The 23,095-nt window shown below is 35.8% G+C and overlaps 1 protein-coding gene across 10 annotated transcripts in view; it reads left to right on the forward strand.

The window, feature by feature from the left end:
• Positions 1-22,331, forward strand: part of REPS1 (RALBP1 associated Eps domain containing 1) — a 71,211-nt gene extending 48,880 nt beyond the window's left edge. For 3 of the 10 annotated variants that reach the window (XM_064447156.1, XM_064447159.1, XM_064447161.1), the window contains exons 10-20: positions 1,547-1,627; positions 4,629-4,716; positions 5,581-5,682; positions 9,826-9,898; positions 12,154-12,272; positions 13,012-13,076; positions 14,207-14,392; positions 16,284-16,379; positions 16,978-17,126; positions 17,705-17,810; positions 18,885-22,331. In XM_064447156.1, the coding sequence (XP_064303226.1) occupies positions 1,547-1,627; positions 4,629-4,716; positions 5,581-5,682; positions 9,826-9,898; positions 12,154-12,272; positions 13,012-13,076; positions 14,207-14,392; positions 16,284-16,379; positions 16,978-17,126; positions 17,705-17,810; positions 18,885-18,953 (1,134 nt within the window). In that variant the 3' untranslated portion in view covers positions 18,954-22,331. The remainder of the gene's footprint in view (positions 1-1,546; positions 1,628-4,628; positions 4,717-5,580; positions 5,683-9,825; positions 9,899-12,153; positions 12,273-13,011; positions 13,077-14,206; positions 14,393-16,283; positions 16,380-16,977; positions 17,127-17,704; positions 17,811-18,884) is intronic. The other 7 variants (XM_064447158.1, XM_064447162.1, XM_064447157.1 and 4 more) reach the window with 4 other exon arrangements.
• Positions 22,332-23,095: the final 764 nt, after the last annotated feature.

The following is a 23,095-nucleotide window of genomic DNA, read 5'->3' on the forward strand; positions in this document are numbered from 1 at the left end:
AAGTTTCTGACTTAGTAAAAACCGGCTCACTCACCAGGTTTGTATAGCTCCAAACTACTTGCAATGCTGCCCCATCATGAAAAGATGGAGTGATGCAGAGATGAACTATTTAGTACAGGGAGTGGGACAGCAGTTAGGAAGGGAAACCTTACAGCCTTGCTAAAAAATTTGGTTGGATTCTGTCCACGAAGGGGGTAGTTCTGTGTCTTTAAAAAAAAACAACAAACAAACAACAAAACAAGCAGGGAAAAAAACCCACCCAAAATACCCATATAAACAGTGTCCCATAATCTTTGCCTTAATTTAAAGTTTGAAATGAGGAGACAAGGCTCTGTCTCTACAAGGAGCAACACCATGCATGAAAACACTTACAAATCTAGTTAATCTTTTCCTGAATTTCATTTCGGCTGATTTAAAACTGTCATTTAGGAATTTCTATAAAGACTTCCTTCTGAAATAACTGGTTTAGACTAGGTTCACGTAGAGGCCACTCACCGAATATAGCTCAGTATAGAGGAGCACGTGATATTAGGTTGACTAACATCATATAGTTTGTCCTGTATCTTCTGGAATCAGTTACATTGATATGCCTCTGGAGATGGGACCAGAATATTTATTTTTTTCCGCAGCTATACTAATGTAATCTTTGTCAAATTTTCTGAGCACTAAAAATTTTGTGTTTATAACTTTTGTTGTAGAGTTTGAAACTTCATTAATATTTAGTTCTTATTTTACCAAAATACAACTACTTTAATGTTTCTGTTGTGACTTGTAATCTGGTTTCTGGATCACAGACTAATTTTATGTACTTTGGTACTTTGATCCAGTTGTGTCTGTAGCTTGGCTACTAAGCATGAGGACTCTTGACAAACATGTATTGATAGAGCATGCCTATATCTTATAAAATTGTTCAGAGATTGACTTATTTGCTTTTAGCAATCAACAGTGTGTTTTAATTGAATTCTTTGCCTTTTCAGTGATTTAGACTTGTAAAAGTACTCTTACAGCATAGAATCACTTCTCGGGGGTTGCACTGGCAAGCTGAACTGGTATAGTTGAAGTACTCTGGTCAGTGTTCATTTGTCTGGGATTTTGTGAGAAAATCAGCATTTTAAAAATATATTTGAAACTCGGCAGGAACAAGGCTGAGGCACCTTTCTGTGGATTTTATAATTACAAATGCGCACAACATGAGGCACTGATTTTATCTTTACAGTACTTGAATGGCTTAACCAGGTTTTTTGCTTGTATGATTTTCATTGGCGAACACAAACTCTGAAGGTACTTCTGTGTTGACTGTGCACCGGTATCTTCATTATGAAATGTGAATATAAAGACTAATATTGATGGATTACAAACTTGGTTGCACAACAATCTTAGACTGATGTGGAAATACTTATTGTGTATTATTATGCTTTCCAAGTCCAGTACTGTCCAGTGCAAATATAGTACTTTCCAGTGCAACCTCTGAACTACTGTGCTATCCTCAGTGATCTTTTACTCCCATCTTTCTCATCATGCTGACTTCTCTCCTCTGTCTGTTCAGCAGTGGGAGACATTTAGCGAACGCTCTTCAAGCTCACAAACTCTGACCCAATTTGATTCTAACATTGCACCAGCTGATCCTGTAAGTCAATCACTTAGCTTGCTTGTTTGAAATTAATTTTATTAACACTGAATTTCCATTCATTGTATTTAGCTGTTATGCATGATTCCATGGACTGCTTTTTGGGGAATGGTGGCAGGCTTCTTAATTTTTTCGCTTATTTTAGGAATATAAATTTTCTAGTATTGACCGTGTTTAAGATCTGAGTGCAAAGAAAGCTTTTTTCCCCCTTGATTTTGATGTACTACAACACTGCTATCAAAACCTGTATTACACAAAGTATTTCAACATAATGTTTTTTTGAAAATATTTCTAAGTTAACACAAGTTAACCCAGTGATAAAAACTAATCCTGGATTAGATTGTGCCTTCAGTGTTTTTGGGTTTTTTTCAAGTTGCAGAGCTTGATTTACACAAACTTTTAGGAGTTGACAGTGCCAACTTCACTGAAAAAAGTACTGGGCTTTAAAGGGTGTGGTATTTCATACTCCTCATGTTTTCACCAAGTTACTTTTATTAATAAGGCTTTTCAGTTCTCCAGCTAAACCTGTGCTCTTCTAATGCTTCACTCAGTGAGGAGTGCTCTGAAGGATTATATTTTGTCAATTTGGGAGCCAAAAATTCACTGCAGTGTTTCAAGTTCAGCTGGTTTTAAACTTAAAACGTGACATTGAAGCTGTTCTGAAATGCATTAAAATTACTTCACTATTTAGCTTCTGCTTTCATGCTGCTTTTCTTACAGATTTAATTACCACTGTTAGTGTCCATTTTAATTTAATTAAAGTATTAGTGTCCATTTGATTATATAACAAAATAAAATAGGTGTACATAATACACATTTAACTGCTTTTAGTATTAAACAGGTCGCTTCTGAAATGATACATAAATACAGAAATATATTTTTAAAACCTCAGTGCTCCACTCTCAGGGATAACACTGATATTTATGTGGGTATAGCATTTCTAGATGCTGGAAGCTAGAATTCAAACTGCACTGTTCTGTGCTCAAAATTGCCCCTAGTAAACATTCAAAACAAATGAAAATGTCATACTTAAAGTGAAAACCAGCCCTTTTTCATCAGAGAAATACTTTTTTTGGGTTAAATATATGGTATTTTTATGTTTTAATGAAGTAAACATGATGGAAATAAATGTATAGTTGTTTCTTACTCTGTATAATTGCTTGACAGTAAAGAGCTATCACTGTCTTGTTTCCACAATAAGGTAATTTATTTTTACACATAATTAGTAAATGTCAGAAATCTGAAGTTTGACTTTTTTCCCAATATGTTGATAATCTAAAAAGTAGAACAGTGATATACGGAAAACTTATATATAGTCATATGCTTGTGTGTATAAAAAATTCAGTAGAAATACAAAAATATATTGGGAGATTGCATTCTTGGCTCATTGTCTTACAATGCTTGTAGTGAGAAGAATTCTAAAGAACGGCAAGCATCCTTGATGCTGGCTAAGGTAACAGGTTTTGGGAATAGGTACCTCAGAGCCTTTATTTTCATATGAAAATAAGAACAAGTGACAGCAGACTTTCAGTGACAGCGTGTAGACTTCTTATTTTAGCAGTCTTGACAGTGGTGCGTAGGATTGCTTTCCCAAAGGAGAGAATCAGCTTTCTCAACAAACTAAAGAGTAAATTCACAGACCTGTTTCTTTCTCTTTTTGTTGGAAAAGCCAGCTGCTTTGGAGGTAAAATATAAGTGGAAAGAGTAAAAGAGTACATACTTTGCCTATTGTAAGTGAAAGTTGGTTACACCTTGTTTTGTGTAAAATTAACGACCTGAATTAACACATTATATAAAAATCCATTTAACTGTTTGAGACATGATTTTTGTAGTAGTTGCACATTAGATTACAGCAGAGGACTGAAGTAACTACAGCAAGAGTGATCTTTGCATGATAATCCCATTTGCAATGTATTTAAGTGATAACTGTTCCTAAAAGCCTGGTGTGACAAAAGTGTTTGAGCTGTGACTAGAAAGTAGTTTTAGAAGCTTATATTTACAACAAGAGTTGTGCAAGCCAGTTTAAACAGTTTCAGAAAATATTAGTGTAGATGTATGGTGCCTGGTGAAATTGATCTACTTGAGTAGTCAGAACATACTAAATTTCTGATACAAGGGTAGCTTTGAAACTTCTTGTTATTTCTAGAGACAGAATATAATCTGGGATTTTTGGGGGCTGTCATTGTCCCACACATTTATATATTCCGAATATAGATGGTAGTAACGAAAACTCAAACAGCTATGCCCGTATTTTTAGGTTACTTGTGAACAAACATAAAAGTTTTGAGATTTATTTATAAGCCATCTACACTCAGTCTCCAAACCAAATGGAAAAGGATGCCTATAAAGTACATTAAAATGGAGTCCCTTGTCTGAACTACAAAGAAAATGCCGAAGTGTAAGGTCAATACCTACCTGGAGATAAATTCCAGAGGGCTTATTATACTAAAGTTTAGAAGATTTTACTATTTCCAAGACTCCTGAAACTATTTATCTTAAACTACTAGAAAGTACCTATTTTACAGAGAAATACTTACGCTTTTTGTTAAAGAGGCCATAACTTCCTGAGGTATTGTAAATAAAGCCAAGGAGTGGGGTTTTGAAGTTGGTTTGGGTTTTGGTGTTTTGGTTTTTTTGGTCTTCTTGTTCGTTTTGTTGGGGTTTTTCAGTTGGGTTTGGGGGAGGGGGTTGAGGGGGTTGTTTGGTTTGGGGGTGGATTTTGTGTTTTGGGGTTTTTTGAAGTTGCACTTCAAGTAACAGATATCTGGTATGTCAAAAGTGGTGGAAAGCTGGTAAAATTCAGGTCCTGTTTACAATGCAGTAATCTACAGAAATACTTCTAGTGCCCTTTTAAAGTAGTATGCTAGGTTACACCTTGGAACTGTGCAAAGAACTAAATTAATGAAATTTTGTTTAGAAATTACATTTTGCATGGTGTCAGAGACTCCTAATAGAACAATTTAAAACTAGATTAACATCACTTAACTCGTTTCCTCCACAGGACACTGCAATTGTGCACCCAGTTCCCATAAGAATGACTCCAAGCAAAATCCACATGCAGGAAATGGAGCTTAAAAGAACTGGAAGTGGTAGGATATTCTCTTTTGCTAATTAGGAAAGTTTTTTGAAATTAGAGTTGTCTTTGCTCCCTTAAACATGCAGACTTTTTTCTTAGATGAATATATCTGGAGTTGTAACCAGACTAATTAATGAGATTCTCTGAGTTAAGAATTAGAGTACTGTTCAGATAGGTGCAGAGTTTGAATTGGCCATTTGCAACTGTGAGGATTTCACCATCTATAGGAGATCATTGCTTGGAGTAGTTTAGGAGCATCATGATATAGATTTGGTTTGGTCCTCCAGGAGAATATCTGAGTTTCCTTATTAAATACAGAAGGAGACTGTGAAGATGGAGAACATAGCCTGCATTGATAAAGCTTGTTCTACTGTGGTCAGAAATTCTGCGTTTATTATTTTGAAACTTGACAGCATTTGGGAGTATTGGTAGGCCTTTTCTTCTCTTTTTCTGTTTTTTTTTTAAATACTCCTGTCAAATCATCAAACCGCCTTGCTAATTTTCCTTGAAGAACAGTGGAGTCTCAATTTACAGATGTGTCCCAATATGCCAGTATTTCCTAAAGTCATGTAACTCATGCACAGTCTTTAGCATATGAGAATAAACAAGTATCCACAACACATTTCTTTTAAAAGTTTCTTAGCCTTGTAAATAGGTAAAGATTCCCAACTCTTAACACTGAGAAATAGAAATAACACTATTACAATGTAAAATGTTGAAGTTAAAATAAATCATACACCAAAAGTGTTAAAATAGAAAAGTTTTAGTCTTGAGTACAGCATTTCAGATAAGGGCAGAAAACTGATGTAAAGCTTTGGCATCAGAAGTAAAGGCTGGTGTGAACACATTTGTTTATTAGGGTTATTTTTCCATCTAGATCATGCTAACCCTACTAGCCCACTACTTGTGAAACCACCTGATCTCCCAGAAGAAAACAAAATGAGTTCGTCTGTAAAGTTTACACCTGGAAATACAGTTAGTAAGTATCAAAGTACTTTCTGATCTCATTTTTTACTTTATGCAAAATATATATCTGATATATTTCTTCAGTGAATGAAAACTTGCTAGATAACAGAAGCTCTAAAATTATAAACTTATCCTAAGAATAGAGACATTTCTGATATGAAGTATATATTTGAAGTAGTAGGTAAGTTCTACAGATATAACTGGAGATGTTTTCCTGCCATATGTGTTCAAAAAAAAAAGTTCATTTTTGTCAGTTCTCTTCTATCATCCTGTTTTCTCTTTTAACCTCAGGATGAGAAATTGAAATGTAAGGAAAGTGGAACTGACTAAGTAGCATTTGATTCTATTTCCTCAGAACCATGTGATAACAAACATATTTTCTGAAGAGTGAAGACCTGTTGACCACAAAATTTTCAGGCACTTCTCATCTGGTTTAGCTACTAAGAAAGTGCAATAGACTTCTAGGTTTCTTTTCTAGGAACAGCTTTTCAAGTGTTTATTTGCTTCTAATAGCCTTTTAGATTTTTCAGTATCTCCTGTGTCCATTTTGTGTTATTTTGATTAGTCTACTTCTCTAATATGGAGACAGATCCCAGATTATATGTGGCCTGAATGACTCTTGGGAGTCTGTTTCTGAGATGATGTTGTTTAAGCTGGGAACTTTTCTTCAGTAACAGTAAGGTATGAAGAACTCATTACTTTGAGTCCTTTGTGCAGTATTAAGACAAAAGTGTTCTCGTTGGTTTGTAATATAGGAGTAATTCAGAAGGTGCCTGTTTACACTGTGTTTTGTTTTCCTCATGAACTCTGTCTCAGTGGAACACGTCATTCTGAGCAACATCTTGAGCCTGTCTCTCTCTTTTCAAGCAGAGCTCTGGTTTTACTAGATAGTTTTGATACAAAAGAAAGAATGAGCAAGCATGGTATTTTAGTGGGGAAACTACTACTATATGCAGCATGTAAGGTATGAGAACCCCTCTGTACTCCTTTTTCCTTATCTGAGTATAGCTTAACCTCTGATAAAAGGCCTGTAGCTGTAATTATACCAAGAAGTATTCTTCCCTCAGAGAAAGTGTGTAGTGAAATAAAAAAAACCTCATTGCAGTATAACATACAGCCACCCTGTAGTACCTCAATCTGTAGTTATCATGGAATGCCCATCCTTTTTATGAAGAAACAGCTCTTGTCAATATTGTAAGTAATTTGGATAGCTAACACCTTTCAGGCAAATCCTGAAGCAATCATTTAATAAAGCTAACTCTAGAAAATGAATTTTTGATGCTTTAAAAACTACTATAAATCTAACAGGACTTTTTTTTTGTGCTGACTCGCTGCCTTGGTAATTGCATTTCTTTATGTTCTTAAGTATCATACTTAGAAGGTGCTCAGATACACTATTAAAGTTAAATCAGTGACCATGTCTGTAGTGTGCTTCCTTGAGTTATTGAGTTGCACTAATTTTTTCAGTGTTGGCTTTAGTTGCTTACTTTTGTTTAGCTGTTCCAGAATTCATCTGAGAAAAGGGGTCTCAATCTTATATTTAAGCAAGTCTTTCTCCAAGTTGTTTTTTGGTTTTTTAAATATATATTGCTGGTTTGGAAGTGTTGTTTCATAAATGGATATTCTTAAGAACATTTATTCTGGAATATTTTGTTCTTTTCTGCATTGCACAGAAGAGTACAGATTCCTTAGTGTTTTATTGATCAAAGTTTAAATGCAGGTTAATTATTTTCTCATAATCTGCTTTTCATGGATCAATATATTAAAGTAGTATTTGAATGGAGAACCAATGGAGATTTATCAGCATCATCCTGATGTGAAGAAGTTAGCATTTTGTCTTTATTTTCTGTGCTTCACATCAACAATATTTCAGCTTGGAAGTTGTGAATTTGTAAATAGCAGCTCTGAGCTAAGCCAGGAAGCAGGGACAAACTTTTCCATTGTATGAGATAAGAAAGAAGTCAGTAGTCACGGGCACTGCACAGTTGTCTTTCTGTGCAAGTTGTGTGATTTGGAACAAAGAAGAGAGGGTATGTAACCTCAGAAAGTGATAACTGGAGAAGTTAGTTAATAATTCTTCTGATTGCTGGACACCCACAGTGTTCAAACTGTTAATATGCAAGTGAAAATAAAAGCAGAAAAAAATAACTGCTGTTTTCCCAGATTGTTTTAACTTTAAAGCAACAAGCTACTTCATTATGTCATTAAGGACAAGCTTGTGAATATGTTATTTTAAACTCCTGCTAAATGATATAAACAAGATCATGAATACTGCAATCAGAGGGTAAGGATAATCTAAATTACCTTCCTTCATAATGAAATATGGGTAAAGCTGGAGACATAACCTGTATTACTAACATTGAAAAGTAGAGACCTCCTTTAAGGACAAAAATAACATCGGAGGAGTCTCTATATCCTTCATAACAGGAACTTAACCTGACTGTCATGCTTATGTTACTGGCAATACTGAAGGAGGATTCTGTTTGTTAGATTTAAGATTGTGTTCAAACTCATGAGTTTGGATTAACCAATATTGATGTAGTATGAAGATTAAATTTCCACAGTGACCATCCTTTGCCTTATATAACCATTGAAGTTGTTTACTGTCCAGATGTATTTGAAATGGGTTTAGAAATACTTAAAATACACAATAGTTTTGTACTGAAATGATGCAAAACTTTTTGATCCAGAAGGACTTACTCTTCTTTCTTTAGAAGTGTGATTACATGAATTCTTGTTTGACTAGGTTGTATTTCATCCTGAATGGCTTGAGAAATATACCCAGTACTAGAGATGTTTGGACTGGAGGGAGATAATTTCATTTGCCATATAACCAACTTCTGCTTAAAACCTAATTAAAACTTAATTTTCTCATTTGATCCTTGAAAACTTAAATGTTGTCTCAGTAGCCATTTCTTTCTTTTTTTTAAAGAATGTGTATATAGATATAATTTTTTAAGTCTCTGTAGCCCTCATTGAATAGGGACACACCTGTAAACCTGTAAAATAACTTTTAATCTGAAATTAACTTGAAATTAGGTATTCATCAGCTGACTGCATGGTAAAGGTCTTGAGCCAACTTCACTAGATTAATGTAGCTGCAGTTTTAAGGAAAAAAAATGTAACAGGTAAGAATGTGCCTTGCTGAACAGGAAAGTCATCTCTGCAGGGTTCTCATCTCTGGGTCCTGGTTGATGTGTCTTAACATTTTTTAAAAACTTGATTGTCCTAGTAGCTTAAAGTAGTCCTTTGAGACTGGGTAATTCAGAAAAAAAATCTTAATGTTCTTGAGTAGAATTTTCTTCTTTACTGATAACTAATCAGGTGAGTTTCATTGCTCCAGTGACTTCCCACCTTGAATTGTGCTTTAGCAGTGCTCTGGAATCATCACTTGTGACAAATTATTCTGAGATCCATTTTTCTGTCTACACTCATTCCACACAAATCTTGTGATTTCGGTGAGACTCCTAATTTCTGGGGAAGAAACCTCAAGCTTTGCACAGCGTTTAAGGGGAAGCTTGTCTTGAAGGAAATTGTCTTTGATGCTGTAATAGCATCTTTCGTTTTTGTAGGTTGCCTTAACCAAAAGCTGAAAGCTTTTAAAAAGATGTAGTCCAAAACAGCTGACCACCAGCCTCAAAGGTACAGAAGCTGCAGTAGTAGCAAAGCTCCTGAGTTCATCTGTGTACCGTACATATCTCTTCCTTTTTCTGTCTTCTGGGGTTGGTGACAATCCTTCAGCACTTCTAAAATCAAGCACATCCTATAACTTTTTTTTTCCCTTGGATATCCCTTGCTTTTGTTGGCTAGATTGTTGAAGTGATAGGATGTCAAGTGTTTAAAAATTATTGCTTATGAAACTTATATTTTGTTTTTTAAATATATTATCATTGTTTTATTCTTCAGTATATTCCAGTAGTAACCAACATTGGTTATTGAGGGATGGAAGTTGGTTTGTATTGGATCTGTCAATTATTCAGACTCAAGGATTTTGAATTCTGCCCAGATGATACCTTACAGGAAGCAATACAAGGACATAAAACTTCTTAAAAGATAAAAATAAAAATTGGATATTTGAAATTATATATTGCCTATATGTGTTAGGGTATATTATTAATGGAAAACAAATATGAAACTTTGTACTTTTTCTTACCAGCAGATGGTTACAGCAGTTCAGACTCCTATACTTCAGATCCAGAGCAAATTGGAAGCACTGTAACGCGGCAAAGGTCAGTAGAGTAGCAACTGGAAAAAAAAAAAAAAGGTGTTTAAAGAAGCCTGTTCTGAGCTTCTGATTGTTTGACAACTAGCTTGTAGAGTGATGGCTAAAGAGACTCAATTTTAACACTTGGGAATCTGGAGTCAGTCTGTTTTCTAATGTCTTAACAATGTATGCTCTTCCTGTTAATGTGAAGTGAAAATTCAAAAACTAATGTAGTCTAAAAAGTTGTTTGGGATTGGCCAATCAAATGAAATTCCACATTCAGTCAGAAATCTAGATAAAGACTTTCCCCCTAACACACAAGGGAATGTATGCACAGGAGATAATGATGTTACTTGAAACCAATTTTTTGTATTTTTAAAAATATCCGTTAGGCATTAATGGAGAGGACCTTGTCACTTTGTAGCATAAAAGAAGAGTAAAACATAAATTAGAAATGTCATGGAAGTAACTCAGTCTCTTTCAATAATGGGCTTTTGTGAAGGGCAGTCCCAGACCCACATAAATTAAGGGACTGGAGGAAGCTATACAAGTGCATAACCAACAACTGCATCATTTGACATAAGACAATGTGTTGTACTAGCTGGTGCTAATTATTCCTATTAAATCTGCCTGAATAGGATTAAAAACCAGCTACGCCATTAGCCACCTTACAATCAGTTTCAGAGGTAAGTTTCAAAACAGAAATAATTAGGGTGACTTCAAGAGCAAAGAAAGATTTGCAATTGCCTTTCAGTACTGCAGCTTGAAAACTCCTTTCCTCCATTGTTACTTAATGGCAAATCTGATTCTGTCCTGCTTCTATGTATGTTTTTGCACTATCGACGTGATGGTTTCAACATGTTATTCTCTGATTTTGGTCTGGGTTCTCTTACAGTGTTTTCTGATCAGTTGCTGCTTTATGGCACAGGTAGCTTCTGTCCAGATCTGGCAATTCTGGCAGTGTCCACCCAAGAAATTTTTTCTCCCACTTCCTCTTTTACTTCCTTCCACTGATATCTCTTCTATCAATTACAATATTATCTATAGAGATGACATTGTCCTTAACCCTACCATTAGTCCAGAATACTACTTGTATTTTCGAAAAGCAAAAACTGTCAAGGCTTTGTCAGATAATACTTCAGAAATGTGCTTAAACCACCTTGTCCCTTTTATATCCTCCTCGTGCCTCTTATACTAGACTAGCTAGAGGGCTGACCCTAGGAGTCAATGTAGTTAGATTTGTATTTCATCAGCTGGAAGGTTATGCTGTGTTACAGGAGCATTGTCCTGGAGAGTGTATTAAGGAAGCACATTTTTCTATTGCAATAACTCAGTTTTCTATTGGGACTTATACATTCAGCAATTTCAGATTTTGTGTGAAGTTTAGGATCCTCTTACCTCTCCTAGTTTTGTCTTATGATAGTCATAGAAGAATGTTACAGAAGTTAGTCATAGAGAAGATTTTATCGCTTACTTGAGTTGAATAGAAGAGTAGCCGTATTCGTGTCAGTGATTCAGTAAATGTGTCTTGCTCAAATTGGACTAGTTAGGAAGCTTCTGCAAGCTGTTTTTAAATGGAAGCTGTACAAAGGTTCTGTATACAATAAACCCCACTTAAAAGGCACTTAGTGCAGTACTTCATCCTTCTATCCTTTGTGTGTGTGCTCGATGAACTTACAACAGGTATCCACTAGATGGTGATCCTACCTAAGAATGAGTTAAAATTTCTGAAGATGCTACCTGCTATATAGATTTGGAAAACTGCAGGCAGAGAATTAAACAGCTATCTCATACACTGAGCTATATCCTTAAGCTCAATATACCTGGAGGCAGGTCCCACAGAAATTTAATATTCTTCTTCAGTGACATTGAACTTAACCTGTTTAAAACCTAATCAGAATGTTGACTACATCTTACGTACTTTGCAGATTATAGTGACTACCATCTGGATGGAATGACCATATTTAGGATTCTCTGTTCATGAACTACGATTTTGCGGGATGTGTATCAAGGTCTTGGTTTCCCAAAGATAAATTACTTGCGGTAATATAAGAATAATTGGGATAACAGAAATTTAAGTAAATAGAAATACAAAACCATTTGAAATCAAAGAATACTAGAAGTTTAAAACTGATTTTGCAATCTTCAAAATCAATGGCAATCAGGCTCTTTTCCATCTGTTAAACTTCATTTTTTTAAACTGTATACTTTGGAGAACTTTTGAATTTTAGTTCTGTTGTAGCTGCCTAAAATCACTACGGAAGCTTATATGTTTTGCAGATCACATTCGGGAACATCTCCAGATAACACTGCGCCACCGCCACCCCCTCCAAGGCCTCATCCTTCTCATTCTCGCTCATCGTCTTTAGATATGAACAGATCCTTTTCAGTTACCCCAGGTACATATAGTATGCCTAGTGTATATTATTTTTCAGCACATATATTCCTGAAGCAGACAATTTTTTTTCGCCTCTCAAGAAAGATTTAGAGTGTGTGTTTAAAACACTGCTTCTGAATGAAAAAGCTGAAAATGTTATCACTCTTTCTATTCGTATTAAAATTTGTACTCCACTTTGCTTAAACGATTTAGAAGTAAGTTCTGAATGCTGGCATTGTAGTCCTTTAGATGAATGTGGGAAGCAAAGTCAGGAAATAACATTCTGGTAGTGTACCCACATGCAGAGAATTGAGTCTGCCAGTAAATTTTCAAGAGGAATTCTTTTGGTATCAGATGTATTAGAGGTGGGTGTTAAGTATTTCACTTCAGAGGAAATGAACAAAGGTAGTTTCTGATGCTTTGCTTAAGAGTTTTTATTGTACTTCTGACTTGTATATTTCAATTCAGGATCATAAATTATGAGAAAATGTTAAGAGCTTATAATGAGGGTAAAAGAACAAAAAGGACTAAGATCAGAAAAGTATGACCATGTGTCTTGTACTTTGAGCTGGAACAAAGGACAAGATCCATGTGCTGATTCCTTGTTTTGTCTGCTTTGCAAATTTGAAAGTAGATGTCCTCAACTTGACAGGTTAATATGTAGGCAAAATGCAGGATTTCTCCATGTTGACAAGTCAATAAATGAGCCCTGTAATGGGAAGAGTAACAATCTTGGCCTAACAACGATATCTCTTTTACAGGACAGCAACAGGCTGGAGTTGTTGCCTATCCCCCTGCAGTGCCTCCAAGACCACAGCCTTCACAGGTGGTGATGTCACTTTTGAAAAAAAAAATAATCATACTTGATGAATTATTTTTATCTAACTCTGAATTCTAGCTTATTTTTAAAATGAGTAGTATTGCTTGGTAGTTTTTTTAAACTGCCAGGATGTGAATGACAGCAAAACCTAGACTATAGCCAAAGGTTAGCCTTTCCTGAATAAAGAATTGATTCTGGTAGAACCATGGGAAGCAGTTAAAGTAGAGATTGAGAAGGAATGAGTGGCTCTGGAACTCTGAGTTATATGAAAGAGAGGAGAGTACGCTATCACATTTCTTTACCTATCCCTGTATAGCTAACAGGCCATAACACAGACTGTTAGAGCAATCTTTCAAAGCATTGCAAAATAAGTGTGTGTCTTCCATCTGTGTCTGGCACAGGATATAGTTTTACATAACATGCCTGCTCCCGAAAGGAGTGATCCTGCATCTTCCTTTGTCATAGACTTGGTGATCTTTGCAGTCCTGGTCTGAGTCAGTTCAGTTAGCTGATTTGGTAGAAAACAAATCCTGGAAAAGTTTTTTCTTTGTCTCCACCAGCTGAATCCTTCAACTGCTGTGCAAATCTGACATGGGACAGATAAAACTGCTTTTCAGTTGTTTTTCAGCATCAGCTACTTGGTAACTCAGATTCTAACAGCAACTGAAGTCAGTCAATGGATCCAGAAATCTTCTGCAAAGAAGGAGGGTACAGTGACAGGCATATTCCATACAGTGTGATCACATAAGCCTGGTTCCCTATGGAACTAGACTAAAAATCTGTATCGAGCCTGACAGAGCCAAGCTGGACTGTGTTACAGCAGAAACATGTACTGTCCAATGTGTCTAGATAGTCCTACAGTGTATCCATCTTTAGTCTCACTGAGTAATAGCATATCCGATTGAACTTCCTTTTTCTCTTAAATATTTCTCTATTTGTATAAATGTGGAGTGTGGTCGGTCTGTCTGTGTCTTGGATGAGATGCACTTTGTCCTACTGACAGGACATGAATTTTTGTCCACTAAAAAGGCAAATAATCTTTAACATTCTGTCACAAACTGTTGTTTGGCAAGATTCTTTGCATTAAATAATTGTTAAGAACAATATCACTAAGTATTTTTGTTACTTTATTGCAGGGTGCAGGTCCTCATGTGCATCGCCCAGCAGATGCTGAAGGCCTAATAGCTCATACCAGTACCTCACCTCAACAAATACCAGAACAGCCAAATTTTGCAGACTTCAGCCAGTTTGAGGCATTTGCTGTTTCAGCTGTAAACAAAGAGGAAGATGATGAAATTGAAACACACTCAGAAGTCCTGCAGGTGAGCGGAAGTGAAGATCTTGTTGAGCAATTGACACTGCCAACAGTTATGAGACTTCGTTAAAACCTACTTCTGCTGTTTGAACTCAGTGGGGGTTTGTTATAGTGTCCCAATCCATTGCAAGAAAGCAATTACGTTAGACACTGCCACACTTATTTAGTAACTGATAAACACCTAGGCAGAAGAAATTATTTTCTTCTCAGATCTTGACTGTAATTTAAAAGATTTTGTATTTAACATATATGTGCACAACGTAATTGTGTTGGTGCATTCAAGACTTAGCACAGGCAAAACTTTTCTTCTGCTCGCTCTTCCAGCCTTCCAAATGCTTACTGGTAAGTTTTAAAGTGGTCTGTCTTAAATGAGGTGACTGTCAAGTAATGTAAACATCTGCTAAAACTCCAGTAATTTGGTTTTGTTCAAAGCCATTGGACAAACAGCTAAAGTGAGTAGAGCTCTGGCATCCTTCTATAATAGATCATTAGAGATGGTTACAAAACCTTGTTTTCCTGCTACAGACACAGGACTTAAAAGTTTGGAAGCCTCAGGGTTTATTCCTGTTAATGTCATAATAGCTTACTGCTGTTACATGAATTACTTAACGTTTTCCTTTTGTAATTTGTAGGCTTCATCCAGATTGTAAGTTCTTTGGGGCACTTCTGCATCCTTAGTTGCAAAAGTACCTGTGGTGCTTTAAAGTTCTTCCAGCTATCAGCAGCATGTTCTTGCTTCCTTTAATCAGGAAGGTCAATGATGTAGAACCATTTGAGCACTCTTTATGTACCTCGTTGCAGTATCAGCTGTGTTAGCTTAAGTTGGTGCTGAAAACTGCTTAAGTTAAGCTTGCTGATTGTTTTGCATTGAGGTGGATGGGGAACAGTTGCATTGTGTTCTGCTGAAGGGATTAACCTTTGGCAGTAACAGATAATGGTGGTAATGTAATAACAGAAACAGCTGTAGCAGTTTCTCATCGGGCCACAGCCGCTTTTGTACTATACAGTGCCTCATAACATTGGGGATTTGACTTTATTCAGAGGTCTTCCAACATCCGGAGTACAATGCTTGAAGGCAGGGTACTTTCAAATAACTACTTCCGTCTTTTTTTCATAGTGATTTTAGATTTTGTATCAAATCTTAATTTCTGTATCAAAAGACAGGTCTGAGTATTGATTCTGGAAGGACAGCTTTTTACTATTCTGTAAGCTGTTCCCAGGGCAAAACAGTGTGTGTGACCTAGATGATCACAAAAATGATGTAAGGGCTGGAGCACCTCTCCTACAAGGACAGGCTGAGAGAGTTGGGGTTGTTCAGCCTGGAGAAAAGGTGGCTCCAGGGAGACCTTATTGCAGCCTTTCAGGACTTAAAGGGGGACTGTAGGAAAGATGGGGGCAACCTCTTCAGCAAGGCCTGTTGTGACAGGGCAAGGGATAATGGTTTTAAACTAAAAGAGGGTAGATTTAGACTGGATATAAGGAAGACTTTTTTTTTACAATGAAGGTGGTGAAGCGCTGAAACGGATTGCCCAGAGAGGTGGCAGCTGCCCCATCCCTAGAAACCTTCCAGGTCAGATTTGACAGGGCTCTGAGCAACCTGGGGTAGCTGAAGATGTCCCTGCTCACTGCAGGGGAGTTGGACTAGATGACCTTTAAAGGTCCCTTTCAACCTAAACCATTCTGTGATTCTAAGAAAATTTTAGATGGTTTTGCTCCAAAGCAGGTATTGTTGTACTCCAGTCTGTGATTCTAAAGAAGACTTAAACTGAAACTGGAATTTTAGGTGTTAACTGTATTCATGTATGAGAAACAAGCATGTTCTACTTATTCCAACTGTTGCTGAATGAAATATTTGTTAAAAAGTAGTTTTCTAACTACTATAGTTTATATCTCTTCAGGTTGAAAAGCCGTCTGATTCTGCAAGTTCTCTTAGAGTTGCCAAAGCAGATGGAAGAGTTGAAGACAAAGCACCTGCTAATGTCCCCACTAGTGCGGTATGCAAAGTACACTTGGAAGGAGAGTGCATGACATATATGAAATTATACAACTGTTGATTTGCAACAGCAACTTCATACACTTCTGCTTGAACCCAGTTTTCTTAGGTCCAATATGTGCTGGAATAAGCATGTGTGGTGAATTTTTGCATCGGATATTCATGACTAGCTTTATTCTTGAGATAGCAGAAAATTAACATATTTAAGTGTTCAAATTTTTGAAACAGAGCAAAACATTTAGTGCGGAACTTGGTTAACAGTAGCTTCTTTTTTGTTAGACACATAGTTACTGGGGGGAAAGCGGCTCTGAGATGTTGTGTATTTGCAGTTGTCTGTGTACCATGGTGTTTTTGCTTGCAGTTCTTTGTCAGTGCATAGCAACTTACTCCCCTTTCACCAGGGGGTAGGATTTAGCACTTACATTTTGGTTTTTTTTCAGACCATATGAGAATTCAGCTAGATGTCCATCAAACTATCTGATAGGTTGTAAATTCATTTAACTCAGTAACTGATTTTAAGAGTATGTAACACAAATTAGGAGGTTATAATCCAAGTAAAATACAGCTTGTGCGGATTGATAGGCTGTTTTCCTCTTCAGGGTAAAGGCACTACCCCACTTGCTCCACCACCAAAGCCTATTCGCAGAAGATTAAAATCAGAAGATGAGCTAAGACCTGAAGCTGAGGAACATACACAGAAAACAGGTGTCATAGCTGCTGTTCTTGCTTCACAGCCATCTATTCCTAGGTAACCCAAGAAGTGTATAAACTGTTACTGGAAAGTTTACATTTAAACAGCATACATGCTTTCTGTTTTAGGAGTTGCAAAGAATTTCAATGTGTTTGAATTAGATTAACAGTTTAAAGGTGTTTTGCTGTTAAACAAGATTATCCCAAAGCCTCTACTACTGAGAGACCTTTTAGAGGTCTTTAATTTTGAGTGTGAACTCTTAACTTCTGCAAGTATGTTAGTAATAAATGGTGGAAGTATTAAGATGCAGTGTTTGATTTTTAAATAATGGCTGCAATGAACAGTCTGTGTCCTAGCATGAAAGTAGACTATTACATCAGTCACTTTGAGGTAAATGAATGTGGTGTGATGTGTTGGAACTTTGGAAAATTGATCTACAAGTTTTTAAAATGTCCTTCTTTTGGTGTTTCATTGAAACCAAGTTTATGTGGCTTTCATGCAAAGAAAGTTGAGCCAGGTAGAAGGGGGAAAATTAACAGTGTAACAAGTTTAAAAAAAAAAAAAGAGGGACTATAAATGAGATATTCAGCTAACCAATGAAATGACTTGTTACAACACTTCCAATATATTCTCAGATCAGTGGGGAAAGACAAGAAGGCAATTCAGGCATCAATCAGACGTAACAAGGAAACCAACACTGTTTTGGCCAGATTGAATAGTGAACTACAGCAGCAACTAAAGGTAATTCCATAATCTTTGTCTGTTTAAGAGAAGAGCCTGAGAGGGCGAGATGTAAATGATGCACAGTAACCAATGATAGAGATAGTAGAGGATAATTGATATAAAATATTTAGTTGTTTTTATAGATCATAGAATATACCTAATTGTGACAAGCTTTGTGAAATTTAAAAGGGCACTCTTACTACTACAAAACAGTTTTCAACGTGTTGATTTTCTTTCAGCTACAGTAAAAAAAGCAAAAATCTTAATTTAATGTTAATAATTTGAGATAGCTGTTGTGGTCATCAGATACTCTAAAAGCAATGTTGAGAAGGGCAACTGAAGCTACCTCCTTTCTGAAAGGAAAAGCAAATGTTAGTCTTAATAAAATTATGAATATTTTTATCCTGATATAATAATCTGGAATACAAAATTTACAGCTTAAAAACAACAATAGTCATCTGTTTTATCTAGGTCAGCTGTTATCATTTTAGATTTATCTGCAGGCACCATCTTAACATCTTTCTCTTGCCATCTTTCTTACCTTAAGACATCTAATTTCAATTAACAAGTTAATAAAAAAAATCTTAGATATAAACATGAATTAATGTGGTACACTCTACACTGGAAGATAGGCCATTTTGTAAGCTATCAAGCCTGAATTTCACTTGTTACTGTTTGAGAGTCAAAGTGGGTAAAATTCACATAAGAAGAAAAACTGGGGGGGGAATGTGAATTTCAAATCCTTTAACTGAGATGAGAGCTTTCACCCCCGTAACATTTTAGACTTCATTTGAAAATATTATAGTTGGCTTTGCAGCTGGTTATAACTTTGTGGTTTTGAGTGATATGAAAGGAATGAAGAAATACTCAGTAGCTTCATCTTTCAGGAGAGTGTTGATTTCCGTTTATGAGTAATTACTAGCTAGCCAGTCTTCTATTCCGATTATGGGAAGAAGAGTGTTCCGGATTCTAGAAAAGACCTGGACATTAGTTCTCAAAACGGAAGCTGACATTTACCAGTTTTGATTGCATGAGGAAATTTTTAGTATTCATTCTCTGTGGACAGTCAGTAGAAGAATCTTTCTTTTGTAGGATGTTCTTGAAGAGAGAATCTCCCTGGAAGTCCAACTGGAACAACTTCGACCTTTCTCTCACCTCTAAGCCTACTGCCGTTAACTGTGAATTTACTAATTTTGAAAAGGGTATTGGTTTCAAAGCCTATTTAAAGATCCATGCATCTAGCTCAGTGCACTGTATTCTACATTAAATGTTGTGGTTCTGTTTTGTCAATTTGTCCACTTTTGTATTTAAGTATTTTAATTTCAGTACAGAGAAAAAAAAAAAAACTTTCTCCTTGAATGTGACACTGCCTCTCACATCATTTTCTGTGGGCATCTGTGATCTTTGTTGGACTTGAGTTTGTAGAGTTCGTCGCCAAAATTTCCAACTGGAATTTTTCAGTGGTTTCTTTTTTCCCATTGAAACATCTTTGCAGAAGAGGATTGCTAATCAGTTGACTTTAAAGTTTAAGCACATAAACTCTTCTTTTGCTGTGGCATTTATTTTTATTGTGCCAGAAAAGAGAAAAAGTAGTACTCTGTCATCAGCCAATGTTACTTCCCAAGCTGCCTTTCACAATTGGAAAGTTGTTCACAGTTCTAGAAAGCCTGCCTCTTTGCAATAAACCAACTTATTTCAGGTTGACAGAGTTCTTGCAGGCTGTTTGCCGTGTCAACTGGATTTGATTTTGTTGCATACATTATAGAGTATGTAACCACAGATTGCCAGGTGTTCACGTTTTATCCATTCATGATCCTGATTCAGCCGCATGCATATAAAGATTTATGATACAATTGGTAGTCTACCAAACAGATCTTTTTCAGTCCTCCCTTTTGTGAAAAGCTGGGTGTGAATCCCCAACATACCAGTTACACATTACCTAAGCACCACCTGTAATTGCATGTTTCACACATTACCTTTTAATAACAGATCACATCCACCAGTCTTCACTATAACAAATTGTATTGTCAAGTAATGTGTCAATACCTCTATGAACTTCTAATTCCCAGCAAAAAAAAAAAAAAAAAAAACAACAAAAACCAAAACCAAAAAAATGAACGGTTTTCTTCTTAGGAATTCTGGGGTACCTTCTGTCACCTTGTTTCCAGGCCTTATTTCTCTGGCATATAGACAGGCTTCACTATTAACAGAGTTCCCTGAGTGTATCCTGCTATTCAGGTTGATGTACTGTATTAGGATTTGTTGTATATTGTATGATACACACCTTTTGATCTCATATGTAAATTTGCATTAATTGCTGACTAACAGCAGATATTCTATTTAATGGCTTCTTCTGGCTGTGGGATCATAGATGTTTAACTGCATGGATGTATCTCTGCAGAATCAGAACTAGCAATTGTGTGATTTTTACACCAATAAAACAGCACAATATTTTAATTTTGTTGATTCATCTTTACCTGGGAATTGAAACACATTCAAATAGAGGGGAGGGTTTTATTGCAGGTGTGCAGGGAATTTTTTGTAATTTTGTGGCATGTACGAGAAAGTTGATCATAATCCCTTGACCATTTTCTTCTCATTTTTTAGCTGTTGGTCAGAAGTGATCAAATTCTCTTGGTAATCTGTGGCAATACTCCTTTTGTATCCCCCTATAAGAAAATTTAATATAGTTGTAACTTCTAAAAAGTAAATAGTAGTAGTGACTTGGGTCAAAGAAATGTATTGTTCTTTAGTCTTCATTTCTGATTTGATTTCATTTAGAGTACCTTTGAAAACGAAAACTAAATGGATCACCTTGTTAGCAGTCCTTATCCTCACTGTCTCACTTCTATGCTTAAATTAAATTCTCTTAACATGTGCTTCCCTTACAAAAGGATAGCTCAAGTCAGATTTTTCCACTGGATATGCTGTTTGTAAGGTGAAAAAGTAGTTCTTTTTTTGTTAACCATAATTATCCAATCTGTATATGATAATTTTTATTATAACTATTCCAACATTTTTTTAAATGTCATGGAAGTGTTGCGATGGCTTGTGTATATAATCCAAAGCAAAATTCCCTGGTGTGAAAGACATTAATTTCATAGTTGCGTGAAAAGAAGATACTTTCTATTTGCATGTTAATGGATTAAGAAACAATAGCTAAATGGGCACAATTGTTACATACAAATTGCATTTCAACTATGTCTTGCCAATTAGTAGGTAAAGTGCAAGACACTGACCTTAAAAAAAAAAAAAGATATAACCAGGGAAATGAAAAAAAAACCACCCACCCAAAACAACAACAACAACAAAAAAACCCAAACCAAACTCAAAACAAAACTAAAACTTAAGTTGGTAACTAGTCACTACTATTATAACTGCCAAGTAGCAAGAACAGTGTTTAAAAAAGTGTCAGTCACTATAGTCAAAGAATGTTGCTTTCAAACCAACTGTATATTGTCCATAGTTTATTTTAAAGTTAAATACACATTTTAAAATAGAACTATTTTCATAATAATATTTAAGTATTACGCCTGTTTATAGCACCAGGGCTCTTAAGTCAGAATTTAACATTTTAAGCTTAAATGTAAAAAGCCTTTTACATTCAAATGTGACATGTACATATAAATTTCTGTAACATCCATATCTTTCTAGTAGAATGACAAGTTAGCATGTCAAATGAAGAACTTGGGCAATCTGAACATTTTTGTGTCTTGCAAACAAGTCTGTTTTTAAGAATTTTTGTGGATTACTTTTAATGCATCACTCAGTATGTTTTAAACCAGTTTTTCATGATCAGAAGAGCTTGTAGCTGAAGAACTGCTTCTGTCTTAAGAACATCACTGCCAATGATGTTCAGAAGTTACCTCACTTAGTAACGTAACCCAACTTTAATTCCTTATAAAATTACTTCCCTATCTTCTCCATTTGTTTGATCTTGATCCAACTACTTGATGCATTCTTTTTTATGGGCTTAGATTGTGAGCTCTTTGGGGCAAGGACTTATGTACCATACAAGAGATGTGCTCTCTATATTGCAAGTGTAAATTTAGACTAGTAAATAGTATGGAGTGTGACTCATGTACCCAGCTAGGATGGATGGACAGCAGCATGCGTTTCTGAAACACCTGCAAGATGTGTTTCTTTGGACTTTGTGGTTGGAGGAGTGTCTCTCTGTCTCACTTGATTTGCATTTCCTTTGTTTCTCCTACTAATGTGCCTCTTTCTTCATTCCACCTGCTTTGGAGTTGTTTTTCTCTCTCCCTTCATTGCCTACCTTTGGACTGCAGAGAAGATTTCCAAACTGCAAAGGTAAAAAGCTGGAAAGACACTTTCTTTGAACAGTATTTTAAGTCTATCCAATGTAAGCTAGTATTTTCAATTTTTTTTTTGTACTTCATGCCCCTCATTTTACTTGCAATTGTATAGTACATGAACTAGAGGATCTCTTATTACTGAAAATGTCTTGTGGGATAAAAAAAGTTGAGGTTATAAAAACTTAAAACTAAAGAAAATAAACCTACGGCATTGTTTCCTGTGTGAGATGTCTGTGTCCCTTATGGATGGGATGTGATGTGTTTCCGCTCGACGTTTCGGGCAAAGTTGAGTTACTCTCCAGGTTCGGCTATGCATAGAGTTTGTCTCTAAATGCAACTTTAGAGATGACCTGGTCTGATTCGCTTAAAAAAAAAAAAAACCAAAACCACTAATGACAAACAAAATCACTGTTTCCTGACTCATGCTAGTCTTAGTTTGTAGTAGAATGTAGTTTCTTGAAATGGTAATACATTACAAAAACATGTTACTTCCAAGTGAGTAATAACAATGCAATTGTTGCTCTGTGTGGAAGATTAAAAAAACACTTGTGTATTTTGAACAAAATTTGTATGCTTTAGTTGCTTAGGACTTCACCAAGTCATCCATGTGCAGTTGAGTATTCCGTTATACTCCCCAGAGTTCCATTTTTTGAGAGGTACAACTTAATTTCATAAGCAGAATTCCAGCATGTTTTGCTATGCATATTGATGTACTAGTCATAATACAGCTCTCTAGAAGAAAGCACATGAAAACAAAGGACTTTATTCTCTATTAACAAAAATATTCTAGGTGTTATGTTCTCATAATAGTCTTTGAAAACAACTAACTAGTGGTTGTATAGGAATAATGTTAAAAAGGTCTATAGACTAACAACCAAACGGGATTATACAGCATTGTCCTGATAATTAGTACCCAAGCAACATATAAACCCTTTTTTCCACAGGAGTCTTTGAATTAATTGCTTTTCAAAATTCAGTTATCTGTTT

Source organism: Phalacrocorax carbo, chromosome 3 (genome assembly GCF_963921805.1).
Source record: "Phalacrocorax carbo chromosome 3, bPhaCar2.1, whole genome shotgun sequence".
Classification (NCBI taxonomy): Eukaryota; Metazoa; Chordata; class Aves; order Suliformes; family Phalacrocoracidae; genus Phalacrocorax; species Phalacrocorax carbo.